Raw genomic sequence first — 16702 nt, 5'->3', positions numbered from 1 at the left:
TATTAACAACTATGCACTCAGATGACTAGAGCATAATTCATTTCTGAAACTGTAAGAAACACATTATGCCTGCTTCTTGGATCTCCTTCTCAATGTTAGACTCAGTGTTAATTTCGTTAGTGCCTTAAGGCAATTTCTTTTTTTTTTAAATTCAATAGGCCAATGGATGTTATGATGGTATGAAACATTTTGTTTTTACTGGTTTGTATTGATATGAACGTATTCTTTGGTACTGTTAATTTTGGTCGTAAAATGCATGAATTTACCCTTGAGCTATTCCAATAAATTTTTGGGCCAAGACCAGTGTAATACAAATCCGTGTCTACTTGAACTTATTGCTCTTTCTGAATTGCTTCACAGATAATATACTGTACTGTACAACAGTCATAGACACACATATATAGGCTAGGGAGCCTAAGAATTTTGCACAGTACTATAGTAATTTTATGTATTGTACTGTTGCCACAAAAAAACAATTTTCATGATGTGTCAGTGATGATAAACCAGATTGTGATACGAGTCTCTACTGTGCACTGAGAGTGGGAGAGGGGCAGGGAGAGGGGAATCATCGTTGGGAAAAGGGGAAGGAAGAGAGTATGGAATGGGAAGCACCAGAAAGGCATTCTGTAATGATCAATAAACCAATTGCTTGGAATCAAATGACCTTGTGTGGTGCCTTGGGGCTGGGTGTGTCTGCACCTGCACCACCCCCACCCCAAAACTCCTTCTGTCTATTGTCCCACACCCCTCCCATGGCGTTCTGCCCTCGCCATTCCCAACATCCTTTGTTCCTGCCAGATTAACACACTTGCTCTCTGCTCCATGTTGACAAATACAGTAATGTGCAAAAGTCTGAGGGACCCTAGATATATACCTATGTGCCTAAGACCTTTTATTTGCACAGTGCTGTCCTACATTTTCTTAATTCTACATTCCATGATATTAGACTATCCCCTGGAATTTCCAGCGATTCCTGATCAATTCCTTCATAATTCTGCTCTTGACTCATTCATGCACAGAAGTGGCTGAAAAAGCCCGTCAGTGTCATAAGGTGGGCGCTGGTGGCAGACCCAAATGCAAGACACAGACACTGAAGTACTAGGAACAGGACTTGACTAGAGAGCTGGGACAAGAACACAGACTTGGGCTAGGACATTGGCTAGGCAAGCGGGACCAGGACGAGGAACTGGGAACTAGGAGCCTGGGCTTGGATTCCGAGCCAGAGACTGGACAAAGACCCAGAACCTGGGTCTTGACACGGGCTCGGACGCCAGAACTAGGCGAGGGCATGACGTGGCTACAGGACTGAATGTGGCTAGGCTACAGGATTAGACGTCGAACTCCTGCACAGGACGAGAACACAAAGACGTGGCTTGGACTAGACGAGATACTTGGACGTGGCGTGGCTTGGTCTAGACGAGGTACTTGGACGTGGCGTGGCTTGGACTAGACGAGGTAAACCTGGGCTGGGCGAGGCACAAGGACGGGACAAGACCCCAAAGCCTTGATTTGGTCTTGGGAGACAGGAATGCAGAACACAGAGCCTTGGTCTTGGGCACAGGAACATGGAGCCTTGGACTTAGGGCCAGGACTCATACACAGAACACAGAGCCAGGACCCTTCCTTGGGAATGGGACTTGGGCTCAGGGCTCTACACAGAATGCTGAACACAACAAGGTGATTCCCAACACTAGGTAGCGGCAAACAGCCAGACCTACTTAGCAAAGGTGTGGACACAGAGACAATTCCAACTCAACGGTAGACAGTTCCTTATCTTGACACAGCAAGGCTCCAGTCTCACTCCAGTGGTAGAACTTGACCAGGCTGCAGGGCAAGGCTCCAGAAGGAAGGGGAAGGGAAGGGAACAGGTCAGCCTCAGGGTAACAGCAAAGACAGCCTGACTTACCCCACAGAGGCAAGAACAGGATACGAACAAGACAAACCAGCAACCACACTCGAACCCAAGGCCACTTATACTCCCAGCCCCAAGACAAGCATCAAGTGCCTATGATTAAGCCTAACTGAAACAAGGGACAGCTGGAAGACCCGGAGTCCGGAGCCCACAGACCGGACCGTGAACCAGAACGTGGACTTCAAGGACCGGACCATGACAGTCAGCGTTCTCTACAAGACTAAAGTTCAAAGCAAAAAAAACCAATATTCTTCCATATTCTTTAGGAATCGGAGATTAATCTTTGTGGTGTCACTTTTTTAGGAGCATCTGGAAGGGCACTGAAGGCAGTGAGGAGTATAGCTCCTGACCTCGAGTACTCACACTCACAATTTTCTTTCTACTCCCCCCAATTCAGTGCAAGGTCCTGTCAAATATGGGTCTTTGGGAAGTATTCTGTCTCATATAAATTCAATAGGTCACCCCTCTCACAGGGGCAGTACTCTTCCTATGCACCACCACCATCGAGATATCTCTTTTTCAACTCCTGACTCGATCCACATATGTTTAATGATTTACCCTTTCCTCACAGGAACGTGCATAACAACCTAGAACATTCTGAAAGCTTACGAGTAGTGCAGAAATACATGTAGCTGGAATTGTTCCCCTGATTAGGCAAAGAAACACAAGTATGTTCTGTGCACATAATTACAGCAAAATCCAACAGGTGAAACTTGGGCTTACACTTATAGACAAAAGTTGCTCATATTCTTTGTAGTGGGAAAATCTACAGTGCAACTTGGGACAATGGTGAATTTATAAATTACTAAATAAGAGTGATGAAAATTCAAGCTTTATTTTCATACATCTTCATTCAATAAGCTCTACATTTCTGACACGTTATACGTTTTACAGCATTTTGCAATGCTATTTACTTCTGGCTCAAACCCCAAAATAGTTTTTACCTCAAAGGGTTAAAAATAGTCTATAGGGTCATACAGTGAAGAAATAGGCTTTTCATACCACCAAGTACATATTGACTATCAAACACACTCTTACACTAATCCTCTATTTCATTGGCCCCACACACCCAGGTTTTACCACTCACACCTATACCATAGGGGCAATCTACTGCAGTCAATTACCCTACCAACCCACATGCCTTTGGGACTTGGGAGGAAATCGGATCACCTGGAGGATATCCATGCAGTCAGAGAAAGATTCTGCAAACTTCACATATCGGCACCAGAGGTCAGTATCAAGCCAGAGACGCTGGAGCTATAAGGCAGCAGCTTTGCAAACTGTGCTCCTGTGCCGCCCATTATATGAATATCTTAAATATGGAAATACTTGTAAAATGTTAAACTAAAGTACGTAGGCTAACATATCACTGAAATGACAACAAGGGTGATCAAACAAATCTGCCAGATATTTGCTATTGTCAGCAATGAAAAGACGTTTTCTGTGGTATCAGAGATATTGAGTTACACAGCACCAAAACAGGTCCAACTCGTCCACACTGAGCAAATTATATTCTCAGGCTAGACCTATTTTCCTGTGTTTGCCCCACATCCCTCTAAACCTTTATTTTTACTCTGCCGTGGCTCATTAATCTGACTGAAATATCAATCCAAGCAATTGGATTACTAATCCAATTAAAACCACAGCACAACAGTTCCCATGACCTTCATCATTATTTTTAAGGTGTACTCTGTTTTGCTTCTGTAATCCAATTATTCTTCTAAAAGATTTAATTTTTTTAATTTATCAATCGCAACTGCTCAATAATTAAAACTTTAATCTTATCCATGTTTTGCTCTCAGATACTTACTCATCAGCATCTGGGATTTTGGATTTTCAGTTTAGATCTGATTACTGGCAAATAGGTTTTAATTTTTTCAATGTCCGGTGGTTTACAATGTGCCACACATCGTTTCTTTTTAAGGCCCCTATTTAAAAACACTCATAGTTATTAACATAATGTCATAGGGGAACTGAACTGAATGAAATGATTTGCTGTCCCTGTCACCTGGCACTGAGAGAATTGGCCCTTTGTTTCATGTAGAACAAGTTCCTGCTTATCCATCGCTGACCCCCAACTCAGAACTGCAGGAAAATGCCAGGAACTGTTTTGTTGAAATAAACAGAGTAATTAATGTGCATAAAGTAATGAAGAAAGTTTGAACTAAAAGCTTTAATTTTCAGGGCATTGGATCCACAAGCACCGTGAAATCTCCATTTGAAAGGCAACTTAATCCAAACGGTTCAAGAGTTAGTGTAAATCTTGAATTTTGTAATATTTAGATACAAAATAATCTGCAGATGCTGGGGTCAAAGCAACAGTCGTGACATGCTGGAGGAACTCAGCAGGTCGGGCAGCATCTGTGGAAAAGATCGGTTGACGTTTCGGGCCAGAACCCTGATGAAAGGTTCCGGCCCAAAACATCGACCGATCTTTTCCTCGGATGCTGCCCGACCTGCTGATTTCCTCCAGCATGTTGTGAGTGTTGTAATATTTAGATACCTGGTACAAACAACAAATACATTTGTTGATGCTTTTCATCTTGAGGAAGACCGTTTCAGTCTACAGGATAATATGATTAAGTGGCAAGACAGGGCAGAGCAATGATTGATGGAATTTAAGTTGAAGAAGTTTGGAAAGAACAATAAGCATCACATACACAGTGACAGGTAGGGCCAGAGTGACACTGGTGAAAAAAAAGGATATGCAATACTTTCTTTCATTAGCAGGGACAGAGAATATAAGATTATGATCCAACTTCATAAAACATTGGTTAGGCCAGAGTAGGAGTACTGTATACAGTTTCGAAGGCCAAACTGTAGGAAGGAGAGATTGCATTGGCAAGGGTGCAGATGAGATTCATGATGGATGCAGCATTTCAGTGATGACCAGATACTGGATAGACTGTGCTTGTTTTGAGGAGACTGATCGAAGAACCTGAGAAGTGTGAAATTTTCTGAGGGGCATAGATAGGGCTGATATTACAGAGCTTTCTCCTGCAGCAGTTGTGTCTAAAACGAGAGGATATATGTTTAGAGCAGGAGGGTCCCAACCCTTTTTATGCCATGGACCCCTACCATTAGCCAAGGAGTGTGATGACCCCTAGTCTAGAGTAAGGTTTGAGACCTTTTAGTGTGCATCTGAAGAAGACATTTCTCAGCCAGGATGAGGTGGGAATATGGAGCACACTGATGAGAGAGTGCTGGAGGCCGTACGACACTGATAGAGACAAGCACGTGAATTGGCAAATATAGAAGGTTACAGACCAAGTGCTGGTAAATGGTATTAGCATTGATAGTTAAAGATAGAGATTGGCTTTATTTGTCACTTGTACTTTGAAATATCAAAGCATACTGTGAAATGCGTTATTTACGTCAACGACCAACAGAATATGAGGATGTTCTGGGGGCAGCCCGCAAGTGTTGCTCCCAGTGCCAACATAGATTGCCTACAGTTTATTTACCCTTACTAATCTGAATGCCTTGGAATGTGGGAGGAAACCAGGGCACCGAGAGAAAACCTATGTGGTCATGGGGAGAACGTACCAACTCCTTATAGATGGCAGAAGGAACTGAGCCCCGACTGCAGGCACTATGAAGTGGTATGCTAGCCGCTACTCTGAAAGGCTTTATTAGCAGTGGTATAGAACAACGAAGAAAGAGTTCATGATAAATGTTTATAGTAGTAGAGCTACTAGGACTTGATGTTTCAATCCCTATGGTAAGTTGGCACTCTCGATGTTGGCAGTGGGCTTGGAGTGGTGACAAGGCGGGAGGGTAGGTACGTCATCAGGTTCATCAGGTGGGCCCCCTCCTTCTTTGACGTTTTGTTGATAAGCCACAACATTTCCAGAGGGCTCAGCGGTGCTACCTGGCGTCCCAGATACACCCCTCTCAGTTCCATACCCTCCTGTCTTCATCTTGCAGCCCAGTTGTTGTCTTTCCTTTTAGTCCAAATCCAATTGCTGCTTTCTTCTGCTGCATTTGACAAGGACTTGATTGCTTGTTGGAGGGAGTGACCCCTCACTCCCATCTTCTTCAATAGACTGGTTGTAGATGCAGCAACGAATCCCCTGCATCCCACTTCTACAGGGAAAATCTTGGTCTTCCAGCCATTCTGGGCAGCTTCAGTTGCCAGTTCAGAGTACTTGGCCTTTTTTCTCTCATAAGCTTCTTTGACACCATCTTCCCATGGTACTGTCAGTTCCACAACATATGTCAGCTTGGCTGTTATGGACCACAGGACCATGTCTGGTCGGAGTGTTGTAGCCGCAATGTCTGGGGGAAACACAAGCTTTTTTCCCCAAGTCCAGGTCCATTTTCCAATCCCAAGCAACCTGCAGTATGCTTACATCTTTTGATGTTATATGGTGCTCTGGAGGTTGGCCTGCTGGTACAAATCGTGTAATGTGGACATTTCCTGCCGATGTTTGTGGGAGAACATTTGTGGTGATCCGCCTCTGTTCCAAGATAGATGCCAGCTGTCTGAGAACTTGGTTATGCTGCCAAGTGTACCGCCCCTGGGTGAGGCTCGTGGTGCGTCCTGTTAAAATGTGCCTTAGTGATCCAGGTGCTTGACAAAGAGAGCAAGCGGGGTCTTCTCCCCACCACCGGTTCAGGTTCTGGGGTGTGGGTAGGAGGTCATAAGTGGCTCTGATGACAAAACTTAGCCGAGATCCCTCCATCTCCCAGATGTCACGCCAGCTAAGTTTCCTCTTTTGCAGGCTCTCCCAATTAGTCCAGTGGCCTCGCTTGGTCATTGAGACGGCCCTGGCATGTCACTCTGCCTCCTCCTGTCTTCTCAACTCCTCCACCACGAGCCGTCTCTTCTGCACTGATGTTGCCTTCTGCCATTGAGGACCCTTTGAGACAAGCCCGAGCCCGGCTCTCCCATGTTGGACTTGGCCAACCACATCCCTGAAGCGAAGAGCAGACTTAGCACTCTGAACAGCTTCAGGTGGTGTCCACTTCCTCCCCATTACCACACGGGAGGGGGGCAGCACTGCTCGAATAACAGTATCTTCAGATTCAGTGAGGGTCATGACCAATCTTGCTTTGGTGCATTTGAATTCTTCCACAAGACTTGCAATTGGTAATTTCAATTTGCCATTCCCGTACAGTCCAACAGGACTTAAGCATCGTGGAAATCCAAGCCACTGTTTTACATGTGTGCTGATCATTCTTTCGAGCTTTTCAACCTTGCTGATGGGGATTTCATACACTGTTAAAGGCCACATGAGTCTTGGGAGTATGCTGAACTGGAAACACCACAGCTTGAGTTTTTCTGGACTTCAAGGACTTGTTGATGCGAGCTATATACATGATGGTATCCTTTTTGAGTTGTTCAAACTGCTCAGTGTCCTTGAGCTTAGCATCATACCATCGGCCTAAGGTCTTCACTGGCATTTCTGAAACAGTTGGGACAGGTATTCCATCAATATGAAATCTTTTATCCGTGACTTGACCTTTGACAATGGAGATGCTTCTGCACTTGCCGGACTTGGTCTCATCCTCGCCCATGTGATGTTTTGATGAAGCTTTTCCAGAAGTCTCTTGGTGCAGGGGACAGTTGTTGTCAGTATCGTTATATCGTCCATATAGGCTCGTATCGGTGGTAACCGTTGACCAAACTGTAGCCCTTTTCCTCCCGCAACCCATTTTGAGGCTCTGATAATGAGCTCCATTGCCATAGTGAAGGCCAATGGGGAGATGGTGCACCCCGCCATGACGCCTACTTCCAGAGGTTGCCACGCTGTGGTGAAGTCTGATGATGAGACAAACTTGCAGATCCTGGAAGTCGTGTTTTACCAGATTTGTTATTGTCGCAGGCACCTGAAAGAATTCAAAAGCAGTCCACAGTAGGGAATGAGAAACTGATCCACGGGCATTGGCCAGGTCGAGGAACAAGACATGCAGATCCTTTCTTTCTTAGCCATCTGGATTTGATGCCATATGACGCTGGTATGTTCAAGGCATCCCGAGAAGCCCGCTACGCCACCCATTTGGATTGATGTATTTAAAGGGATCTTTGTAGAAGTCTGTTCTTGCCTTTTCCTCCTTTTTGTGTCGTTTCCTTAAATTCTCTGCTCTGCGCAGTTTCGAGAGCCTCTGTTTTAGGTCCTCTTGAAGGAGGTTGATGCCCTCCCTTTCTTCTGCTGTTGCTTTTTTCCATAACTTCCTCAGGCCTTTTCTTTCTTTAACAAGTCATTAGTTTCCTGGAGATGACTGGATTTGGGGGAGGAGGCATATCTTTCCTGCTGACTTGTTCCTTCACTCTAAATTTCTCCTTACCGTAGCTGTAGACCAGGTCACCCATTCTCTCCAACTTCTTTTCAGCTGATCTCTTGATGCCACTTAAGAGCAGGCTCACATCTGCATTGATGGTTTCCCACTCCTTGCTGTTAGACTGGCCATTTCACCAACGGCTTACGTCCTTGTTCTCCACTTTAAGATGTGCCTGGCTTTGTCTTGGACTGCTGCTTGTGCCTGAAACTTCTTCCACATCCCGTAGGGTGCTGATACTCTGCGGACTGTGGGTTTCTGCTTGCCACTGAGTTTCATCCGACTGATTTGACCTCCCTCTTAACAGAATCTGGTCAATTCGGGGCCCTGGGTTGGAGATTTTCAAGCATTTCTTCCGTCCTTGATGAATTTTTAGACCACGAGTTGATGTTACTTTAGTCCAGCCACACCTACAGGTCTGAAGAACATGTCCAGCTGCTGGTTTCTCAAGAGTATTGCCACTTTCTTGATTCATTGTTGTGTCCATGCCAAGGTTTGTTACCGGGAGGTCAGTCAGAGAGTCTCGCAGACTCTGGGAGTATACTTCTTTTTAAACTTTCCGTAGCCAAGTAAGGGTGGCTCTTGTGCCCTGACAAGGTGATGGAGCCTGCTGTTATGGGTAGCTAGCCCATAACAGCCCCGTTGGGGTCTATTTCCTCCTGTCAGCTGTCTCTCCAGTTATCACGCAGTCTTTTCCTTGTCGTCAGCTGCACTTTCACAGCAATCACTGGTTTTCTCCCAGAAGATCAGTAGAGCTACTAGGACTTAATGTTTCAATCCCTATGGTAAGTCGGCACTCTCGATGTTGGCAGTGGGCTTGGAGTAGTGACAAGGAGGGTAGGTACGTCATCGGGGTCATCAGGTGGGCACCCTCCTTCTTTGACGTTTCATTGATAAGCCCACGACATCTCCAGAGGGCTCAATGGTGCTACCTGGCGTCCCAGATACACCCCACTCAGTTCCATACCCTGCTGTCTTCATCTTGCAGCCCAGTTGTCAGGCCTTAATTCTGGGTAGTACAAATGACAAATGGCCCCGATGTGATGGACTGAGTGACTGGTTTCTGTGCTGTTGACTGAAAATCTCCCAATTGCTTTTTATTTCATACTATGTTTATAACTGTTAAGGAGACACAAATGTATTTAGATGGTGATTGCTAAAGACAATATTTTACAGGAGCAACCCAAAATGTTATGTTCCTGGCAGTAAGATGCATTCGGCATCAGTTCCAGCCTGGTGGGAAATGATGGCTCAAAGCCTTCCCATCCCACCCCCCCACCTTCTTTATAGGGCCCCTGCCCCCTCCCTCTTCAGTCCTGATGAAGGGTCTTGGCCCGAAACGTTGACTGTTCATTTCCACGGATGCTGCCCGACCTGCTGAGTTCCTCCACTGTGTTATGCGTGTGGCTCAAAGCCATGGTTTGATCCCCTTTGATGGGTCTCTATCAATGGACTGCTGATCATATACAGAGGACATTTCCTCTCAGCTTGGAATCCAGGCCTTGAAATTATTGACCTTTAGATGAATCTCAGGTAGAGGTCCAGTAGAGTTCTGAGGTTGCATCTCATTGATGCACAGGGAAGGATAGTGAATCACATCCTGTATGAGGTAGACTTGGAGTCTTCAGTGGCTCTGGCAGTTAATATATCAGCTCCAAGTCTGCATTTGTTCTGTTGAAGGACGGAAGAGATTGGAATTCTCAGAGAAACTTTTAAATTCCCTCTAGGAAGCACATAATGTAATGTTACCTCACCATTCACTGAGTTGAATATTTAGACTCGACCGGATACTTAGTGCATTCTTGTAGATCTGGGTTCCACTCCAAGTTGCAGCCTTACCTTGGATGGGTATCTTAGCTCCTGATCCTTCCCGCCTTTGAATGCCTGTGCCCCAGAGCTCTAGTGCACATAAGCAAAATAATTACCAGACGCATTGCTAATGGATGCCTACTAGTTACAGCCAAAACTCAAGCCACAGAGAATTAATGAGCTGGCTTCTGAGTTGAGTAAGGGTTTGATGTCTCAGTTCTAAAGAATCTTGTGTACAGAAATCCATGACTGGATTTCAGATGCAAGAAATGCTGTGACACAAAGAATTTCCAGCATTGGTATTGGATCTAATGTGAAAATGTTAAATTGATTTGTTATTCTTACATGTACTGAGGTACAGTGAAAAACTTTGGTTTACAGTCAATCAATACAGATTATTTCACACGTCAGTGCTTTAAGGTAGTAATAGGGACAAAACATTGATAGAATGCAGAAAGAAGTGTTATAGTTACAGAGAAAATGCAGTGCAACCAGACAACAAGGTTCAAGGCCATATGAGGTATATTGTGATATCACATTAAGGGACAATACCGTAGTCTTATAAGAGCAGAATAGAAGCTGTCCTTGAGCATGGTGCTTTAAAGGCTTTTGTATTTTCTGCCTGATGGGAGGATAGGGAAGAGAGGATGTCTGAGGTGGGTGGCGGATGTTGATTACGTTGGCTGCTTTACCGCGATAGAAGTGTGGATAGAGTCCATGGAGGGAAGGCTAGGTTTCTGTGTTGTGCTGAGCTGTATCTACTACTCTCAGTTTCTTGCGGTCATGTCCAGAGCTGCCATAGCAAACCGTGATGCATGCAGGTTCGTTGATTTCTATAGTCCTTTACTAAAATTGTTGTGGGTCAAAGGGAACATGCCAAATTGCTTCTGTAACCTGAAGGAATAGAAGCACTGATGCACTTTCTTGGCCATGGCATCTATGTGGTTAGACAAGGACAGGCTGTTGGTGATGTTCATTCCTAGGAACTTGAAGCTCTCAACCCTCCATACCTCAGCAACAGGAGCACGTTCCTGAAGTCAACGATGAGCTTGTTTGTTTTGCTGACATTGATGGAAAGGCCATGAATACCATGTCTTCCTCCTGGACTCCAACTCATCATTATTTGAGATATGGTCCATTCCAGTGTTATTTGCAATATTGTAGATGGAGTTACGGCAGAATCTGGCCACATAGTCCTGAATGTAATACGGAGGAACGTAGGGAGCTGAGGATGTAGCCTTGTGGGGGACCAGTGCTGAGAAGCATTATAGCAGAGGTATTGATGCCTATTCTAATTGATTGTTCTCTGTTGGCCAGGAAGTCAAGGATACAGTTACAAACAGAAGTGTAGATTCCCAAGTCTTGATGTTTGGATACAGTTCAAAGTTCAAAGTAAAATTTATTATCCGACATGCCACCACATACAACCCTGAGATTCATTTTCTTGTGGGCACACTTGGCAAATCTATAGAACGGTAACCATACACAGGATCAATGAACAACAAACTGTGCAAATCCAAATATAAATAAATAGCAATAAATAACGAGAGCATGAAATAACAAGATATGAGTTTGCCTGGAATTGTAGACAATTCTGGAGGTGGAGCAGTAGTCAATAAAGAATAATTTAGTAGAGGTGTCTTTACTGCTAAGATTCTCCATAGATAAGCGTAGAGCCAGGGAAATGGCATTTCCCATGGACCTGTTTTAGTGCTAAGCAAATTGCAGTGGGTGAAAGTTGTCTGGGAGGCTAGAGTTAATACGTGCCATGACTAGCCTCTAGAAACACTTCAGGATGGTAGATGTCAGAGCTACCTCACAGTAGTCATTAAGGCATGTTACCTCATTCCTCCCAGATAGTATTTGAATTGTTTACAACTCCAGGTAAAAGGGGGCACGGCGGCAATATGCTCAATTTAATTGCATCTTGTCTATCCTGCACCTTGTTAGGTATAGTTGCAAATGATGTTCCTTGTTAGTTTCTTTGTTAATTTCCTGAAGGATCGGGAAATGGTGATTCCATCTGAGGTAAGTGAACTCTAGAGGAGGCAAAGTAACTGTGATGTGACACTTGCATCACTTTGAATAGACAGGAACTGAGCCACCATTATTGGGTATCTTAATTAGTAACCCCAACAGGTCTGCGACACTCCAGAAACATGTTGATGATCCACCAGGAGGAATAGATTTATCACTGAAGATCAGATTCTTCCTGCACTACCTCTCATAATGAGCTGAGTGTTCTAACCAGCAGCTTGGTCTAAGTGGCAGAGGGCTTTGGAAGCTTTCTATTGAGGAGTGAGATGATATTGAATGGCTGCAGTAACTCTTAGTTACCAGCCAGGCAATTTGAACATTCAGAATCAAATTTAAACAAACTAATTTTTTTGTGATCTGACAACATGAAACAGGAAAAATGTAGCAGAGAACAACAAAAACTCTGCCCCTTGTTGTGAAAGAATCGATCTGTCTCTTACAGCTCTTACATAAGCCGTATTGTAAAAGACTCGTAAGACATGCTGCAGTTATTGAAAAAACATGCTTCACAATACATTAAAACAGTGATAGCACTTCAAAAGTATTTTATTGGTTGTGGAGCACTTTCCCTTGGCTGTTTTGGGAAGTTAATTCCTGTTTTTTTCAAAGGACAGCACGTTAAACATCTGAGCTTAGAGATCACAGCCACTCTTTTTTCTGGTTGTTATTTAGTAAGTCTGAAAGACACATGGAAATCAAGAAGGACATAAACCTGTCATCTGATTGAACTATCAGTCTCCCCTTGATTGAGGCCCTGTAACATGTTAGTTTGTAATGTTACTGCCAATGTAGAGATTCCACATTCCCCTTTTCTTAATCTGAAGGTGAAAATAAATTCTTGTACCATTGCCTTAAGAACACTCTTTCTATAAAAATAGAAAGAACATGGAGGCAAAATGGCTAAATTAAACCCTTAAGGTAAAAGAACAGCTGCCTTCAAGGAATTGATTGAAGCTGGAGTACCTACTCTTGCTTTGATGAAGGGATGAAATGTTAATTTGTTCATTCACTCCACTGATATTACCAGTTCTCTGAATGTTTTCTCATTAATTTCAAAATTGTCCATTATTGAGTTTCTTTTTTCCCTTTCATTGTTTTTTATAGTTTCTTGAGGTTGATGGAGGATTTAATGAAAGAGCAGTTTTGATGTGATGAATCCAGTAGTTGCTGACTTGCTGTTGAGAAATGGTTTTGTGCACCTAAATCAATCAAGTTGTTTTTCGTAATTGGTTTTGCAATTACAAACCAGTCTCTCAGTGGAAGTTTGTTCAGTATGAATCCTTACAAGACATTCTTCATTAACAAATAAGCGAGACTGATGTTCTATCGCTCATGTTCAAATTTTATTTTTAATGTACAGTACTGCTAGTAAATATTGCTTATGTTCGCTCCCACTGATATTTTGTTGTTGCTGATGATAAATGCGAAATAAGTTTAGACTCTGAATTCTTTTAGTGCATTTCAGGTAAACAAACTCCTCCCAACTTTGCCTTGGCTCTGCCGCCATCCCACCCACCCCTCCCCACATACTCTTGGCAATGTTCCTGTCACAGTTATGCTTTCAGCTTCGTTCAGAACCAGTCCGTGCTGAAGGTGTCACATTTTAAACTTCTGACTGTGCCTTAGCAGCCAGGAGAAACTCAGCTGGGAAGTTTACTGCTCTCAACACTGTGCACACTCTAGAAACCTACGCTGAGATGAAAGAAAGTAAATATTGGTAAGAGTTTTTCCAGATATTTTTATGATCATTTAGTTTCTAGTCTCACCAACAGAGCAGTGTTTGCACTTGTTCTGTAGAGAGAAACATACAAACAGGGAGATGTATGTTGAAGGGGATGGGTGTCCTTTACAAAATGCCTTGTTTTTACCACAGTAATTGCAGTTGTGCAAGTAATTGTACTGTAATAATGATCAATATGAATCAAGTATTGAGGATAAACTGTATAGATTAGAATGAGTTTCTAATGGCCTGGATTATATAGCATTTAAGTAGAAATCGGGGCTTGATTCAGTATTGAACATGAATGGAGCACCTTTACCTAGCCTAGAGTAAGAGACAGGACTGGAATGTCTCTGCTGGTCTGGATTAGTGCAGTTTTACTGGGTTGCATTGGAGCAGATGACTGCATGTTTATGCAGTGAACTGGATTGGAGATGCTTCCACCTTTCTGAGCTGGAGTTACATTAGTTTTCCTTAAACTGTTTATTCAGTCAAGGAGCACAAATTAGAAGCAGCGGGAGATTACTTGTCTCTTTGACTCTCTTCTGCCCCGTGATAAGATTGTGGCTGATCTTATTGTAACAAAAACTCTGTGTTCCTATTTATTACTGATACCTTTCACCCTCTCAATAATTTATCTGTGTCTGCTTTAAAGATATCTAAAGACCCTGCTGCCATCACCATGCAATATAGAGTTCCAGAGAGTCACAACATTCAGAGGGAGAGAAATTTCACTTCATTTCTGTCTAATGGGCAACAGTGATTGTTACTTCATCTAGGCAATTGAAACATCTGATGTTATAGAGTAAGATAATATTAGCTCAGCTTGCCCGATCTTTCATTTTTCATTAAAGTTGGGTACAAACAATATGGGTGGAGGGAGGGGTGTGAGTACAATCTGATATCTACTGTCTTATACCATAACCAAACTTTGAAGTTATGTTTAAGTTGTATGAGATGTTAGTGAAGCCAAATTTAGAGTATCGTGTGCTGTTCTGGTCACTTACCGACAAGAAAGATGTCAATAAGTTTGAAAGAATGCGGAGAAAACTGACAAAGCTGTTGCTGATACTAGAGGACCTGGGTTATAGGGAAAGATTAAATAGGTTTAGAACTTCATACCCTGGAGCGTGGGAGAATGAGGGGAAATCTTACAGAGGTATACAGGGTAAATAAGTGAGACTAGAACTGGAGATCATAGGTTTAGAGTAAAAAGTGAAATAATTAAGGGGAACCTGAGGGGGAACTTCTTCACTCAGGGGCTGGTGCAAATGTGGAATGAGCTAACAGCGGAAGTGGTGGATACGAATTCAATTGCAACACGTAAGAGAAATTTAGATAGGTACATGGATGAGAAGGGAATGCAGAACTATGGTGAGGTCTATGGTCTGGGTGTGAGTAGATTGGACTGGGCAGAAAAACAGGTTGGCATAGACTTGATGGACCAAGGCCCTGTTTCTATGCTGTGGTACTCTAACATTCTGTACTAAAAGACTTAATTAGTCTTTGCCAGTATATTAACATGAATCATAAGAAAGCAAACCTAATGCTGGTGTAAGCGCATAGCCATGATGATTCTGCTGAGCTGTTGTAGGTGAATGTTGACAATCATACACAGGGCATTTATTTGTAAGTTTTACTATAATAATTGGCACTTTCCCACTAACACTCAAGTATTACACTTTTTGAAGACCATAAGACATAGGAGCAGAATTAAGCCATTTGGCCCATCGAGTTTAATCTACCATTCGATCATGATTGATTTATATTCCCTCCTAGCCCCATTCTCTCAGCTTCTCCCCACAACCTTTGATACCCTCACTAGTCAAGAACCTATCAGCCTCCACTTTAAAATACCCAATGACTTGACCTCTTGACCTCCACAGCTGATCTGTGGCAATGAATTCCATTGATTCACCCTCTGGCTAAGAAAAATCCCCATCTCAGTTCTAAAGGGATGTCCTTCACTTCTGTGTCTATAAATACATGCATGCTTTTTCCCATGAGGCTGGGTTAGATTAGAACTAGATTCAGAGGTCTAGGGTGAAAGGTGAAACATTTACAGGGAACCTGAGCAGGAGCTTCCTCACTCAGAGGGTAGTGTGTGTGTGGAATGAGCTGCCAGTGAAGGTAGTGGATGAATCTTTAGACTTTTCCCACTATTGGAATCATCCTCTGTATGACCGCTCTATCCAGGCCACAGATCCCTTGGTTATTGGTTGGGAACCCTTGATCTCGGCTTGAATACTCAGTTGGTTTCCAAGAAATATTCATTTCTTGAGAATCAGCTTGAGAAAAAACCAAAATGAATGGGCCTTTATTTCCTTTAGAGAGTACGTTGTATTGTAAGATATGTCAAATTGGCTTATTTAAGTCAAAGAGAGGTTCTCCTTTCCTCAGCTGTTTGTCAACCAGAGTCTTCATTGGCATCATGTGCTACAGAATAGTTGACAGACATCGCAGACCACTTGCTGTAAAATGAAATTGGGAAAGTCCATGGCCATAAAACTCAAAATAGATTCTGAGTGGAATTGTTAGTTATTCTAAAAATTCAAGAGCATAACATAGTTTACTCAATCAGTTTTGTCCCTTTGGTTTATTGCTGAATGCTTGATACATCTTGGTTCTGATTATAGAAGCACTTTAATGTCCATGCTTTCTTGTCAGGGGGGCATCATTTTGAACTTGTCTATGATAAAGAGACAGCTGTACATTGGGTGACAACAGCTCACACAGAGACCTGCATAGCTCTGTATTGCCTGTGCAACTTTGCCCTTTTACTTTTCTTGTTGTGGCACCATTTCCTATCCCTATTGTCACCTGTAGCCAAGAAGAAGTGTATGGAGCAGAGACGTAGAAAAGTTTTGATGTAACTTGACAGGACACAAGTGAGGTTGCATCTGGCACACTAAGCTGAGCTGCAATCTCCATATTTAAAGAAG

The 16702-nt window shown here is 43.2% G+C and overlaps 1 protein-coding gene across 2 annotated transcripts in view; it reads left to right on the top strand.

The window, feature by feature from the left end:
• tub (TUB bipartite transcription factor) overlaps positions 1-16702 on the top strand; it is a 361133-nt gene that overhangs the window by 113948 nt on the left and 230483 nt on the right. The window contains exon 1 of one of the 2 annotated variants that reach the window (XM_063061894.1): positions 13658-13757. The exons of the other annotated variant lie outside the window; for it this stretch is intronic. Coding sequence (XP_062917964.1) covers positions 13738-13757 — 20 coding nt within the window. The 5' untranslated portion in view covers positions 13658-13737. Of the gene's footprint in view, positions 1-13657; positions 13758-16702 lie in introns of those variants that run through there. 2 annotated transcript variants of the gene reach the window in all.

Source organism: Mobula hypostoma, chromosome 11, assembly GCF_963921235.1.
Source record: "Mobula hypostoma chromosome 11, sMobHyp1.1, whole genome shotgun sequence".
Lineage (NCBI taxonomy): Eukaryota > Metazoa > Chordata > Chondrichthyes > Myliobatiformes > Myliobatidae > Mobula > Mobula hypostoma.
This window is presented reverse-complemented; position numbering and strand designations above follow the sequence as displayed.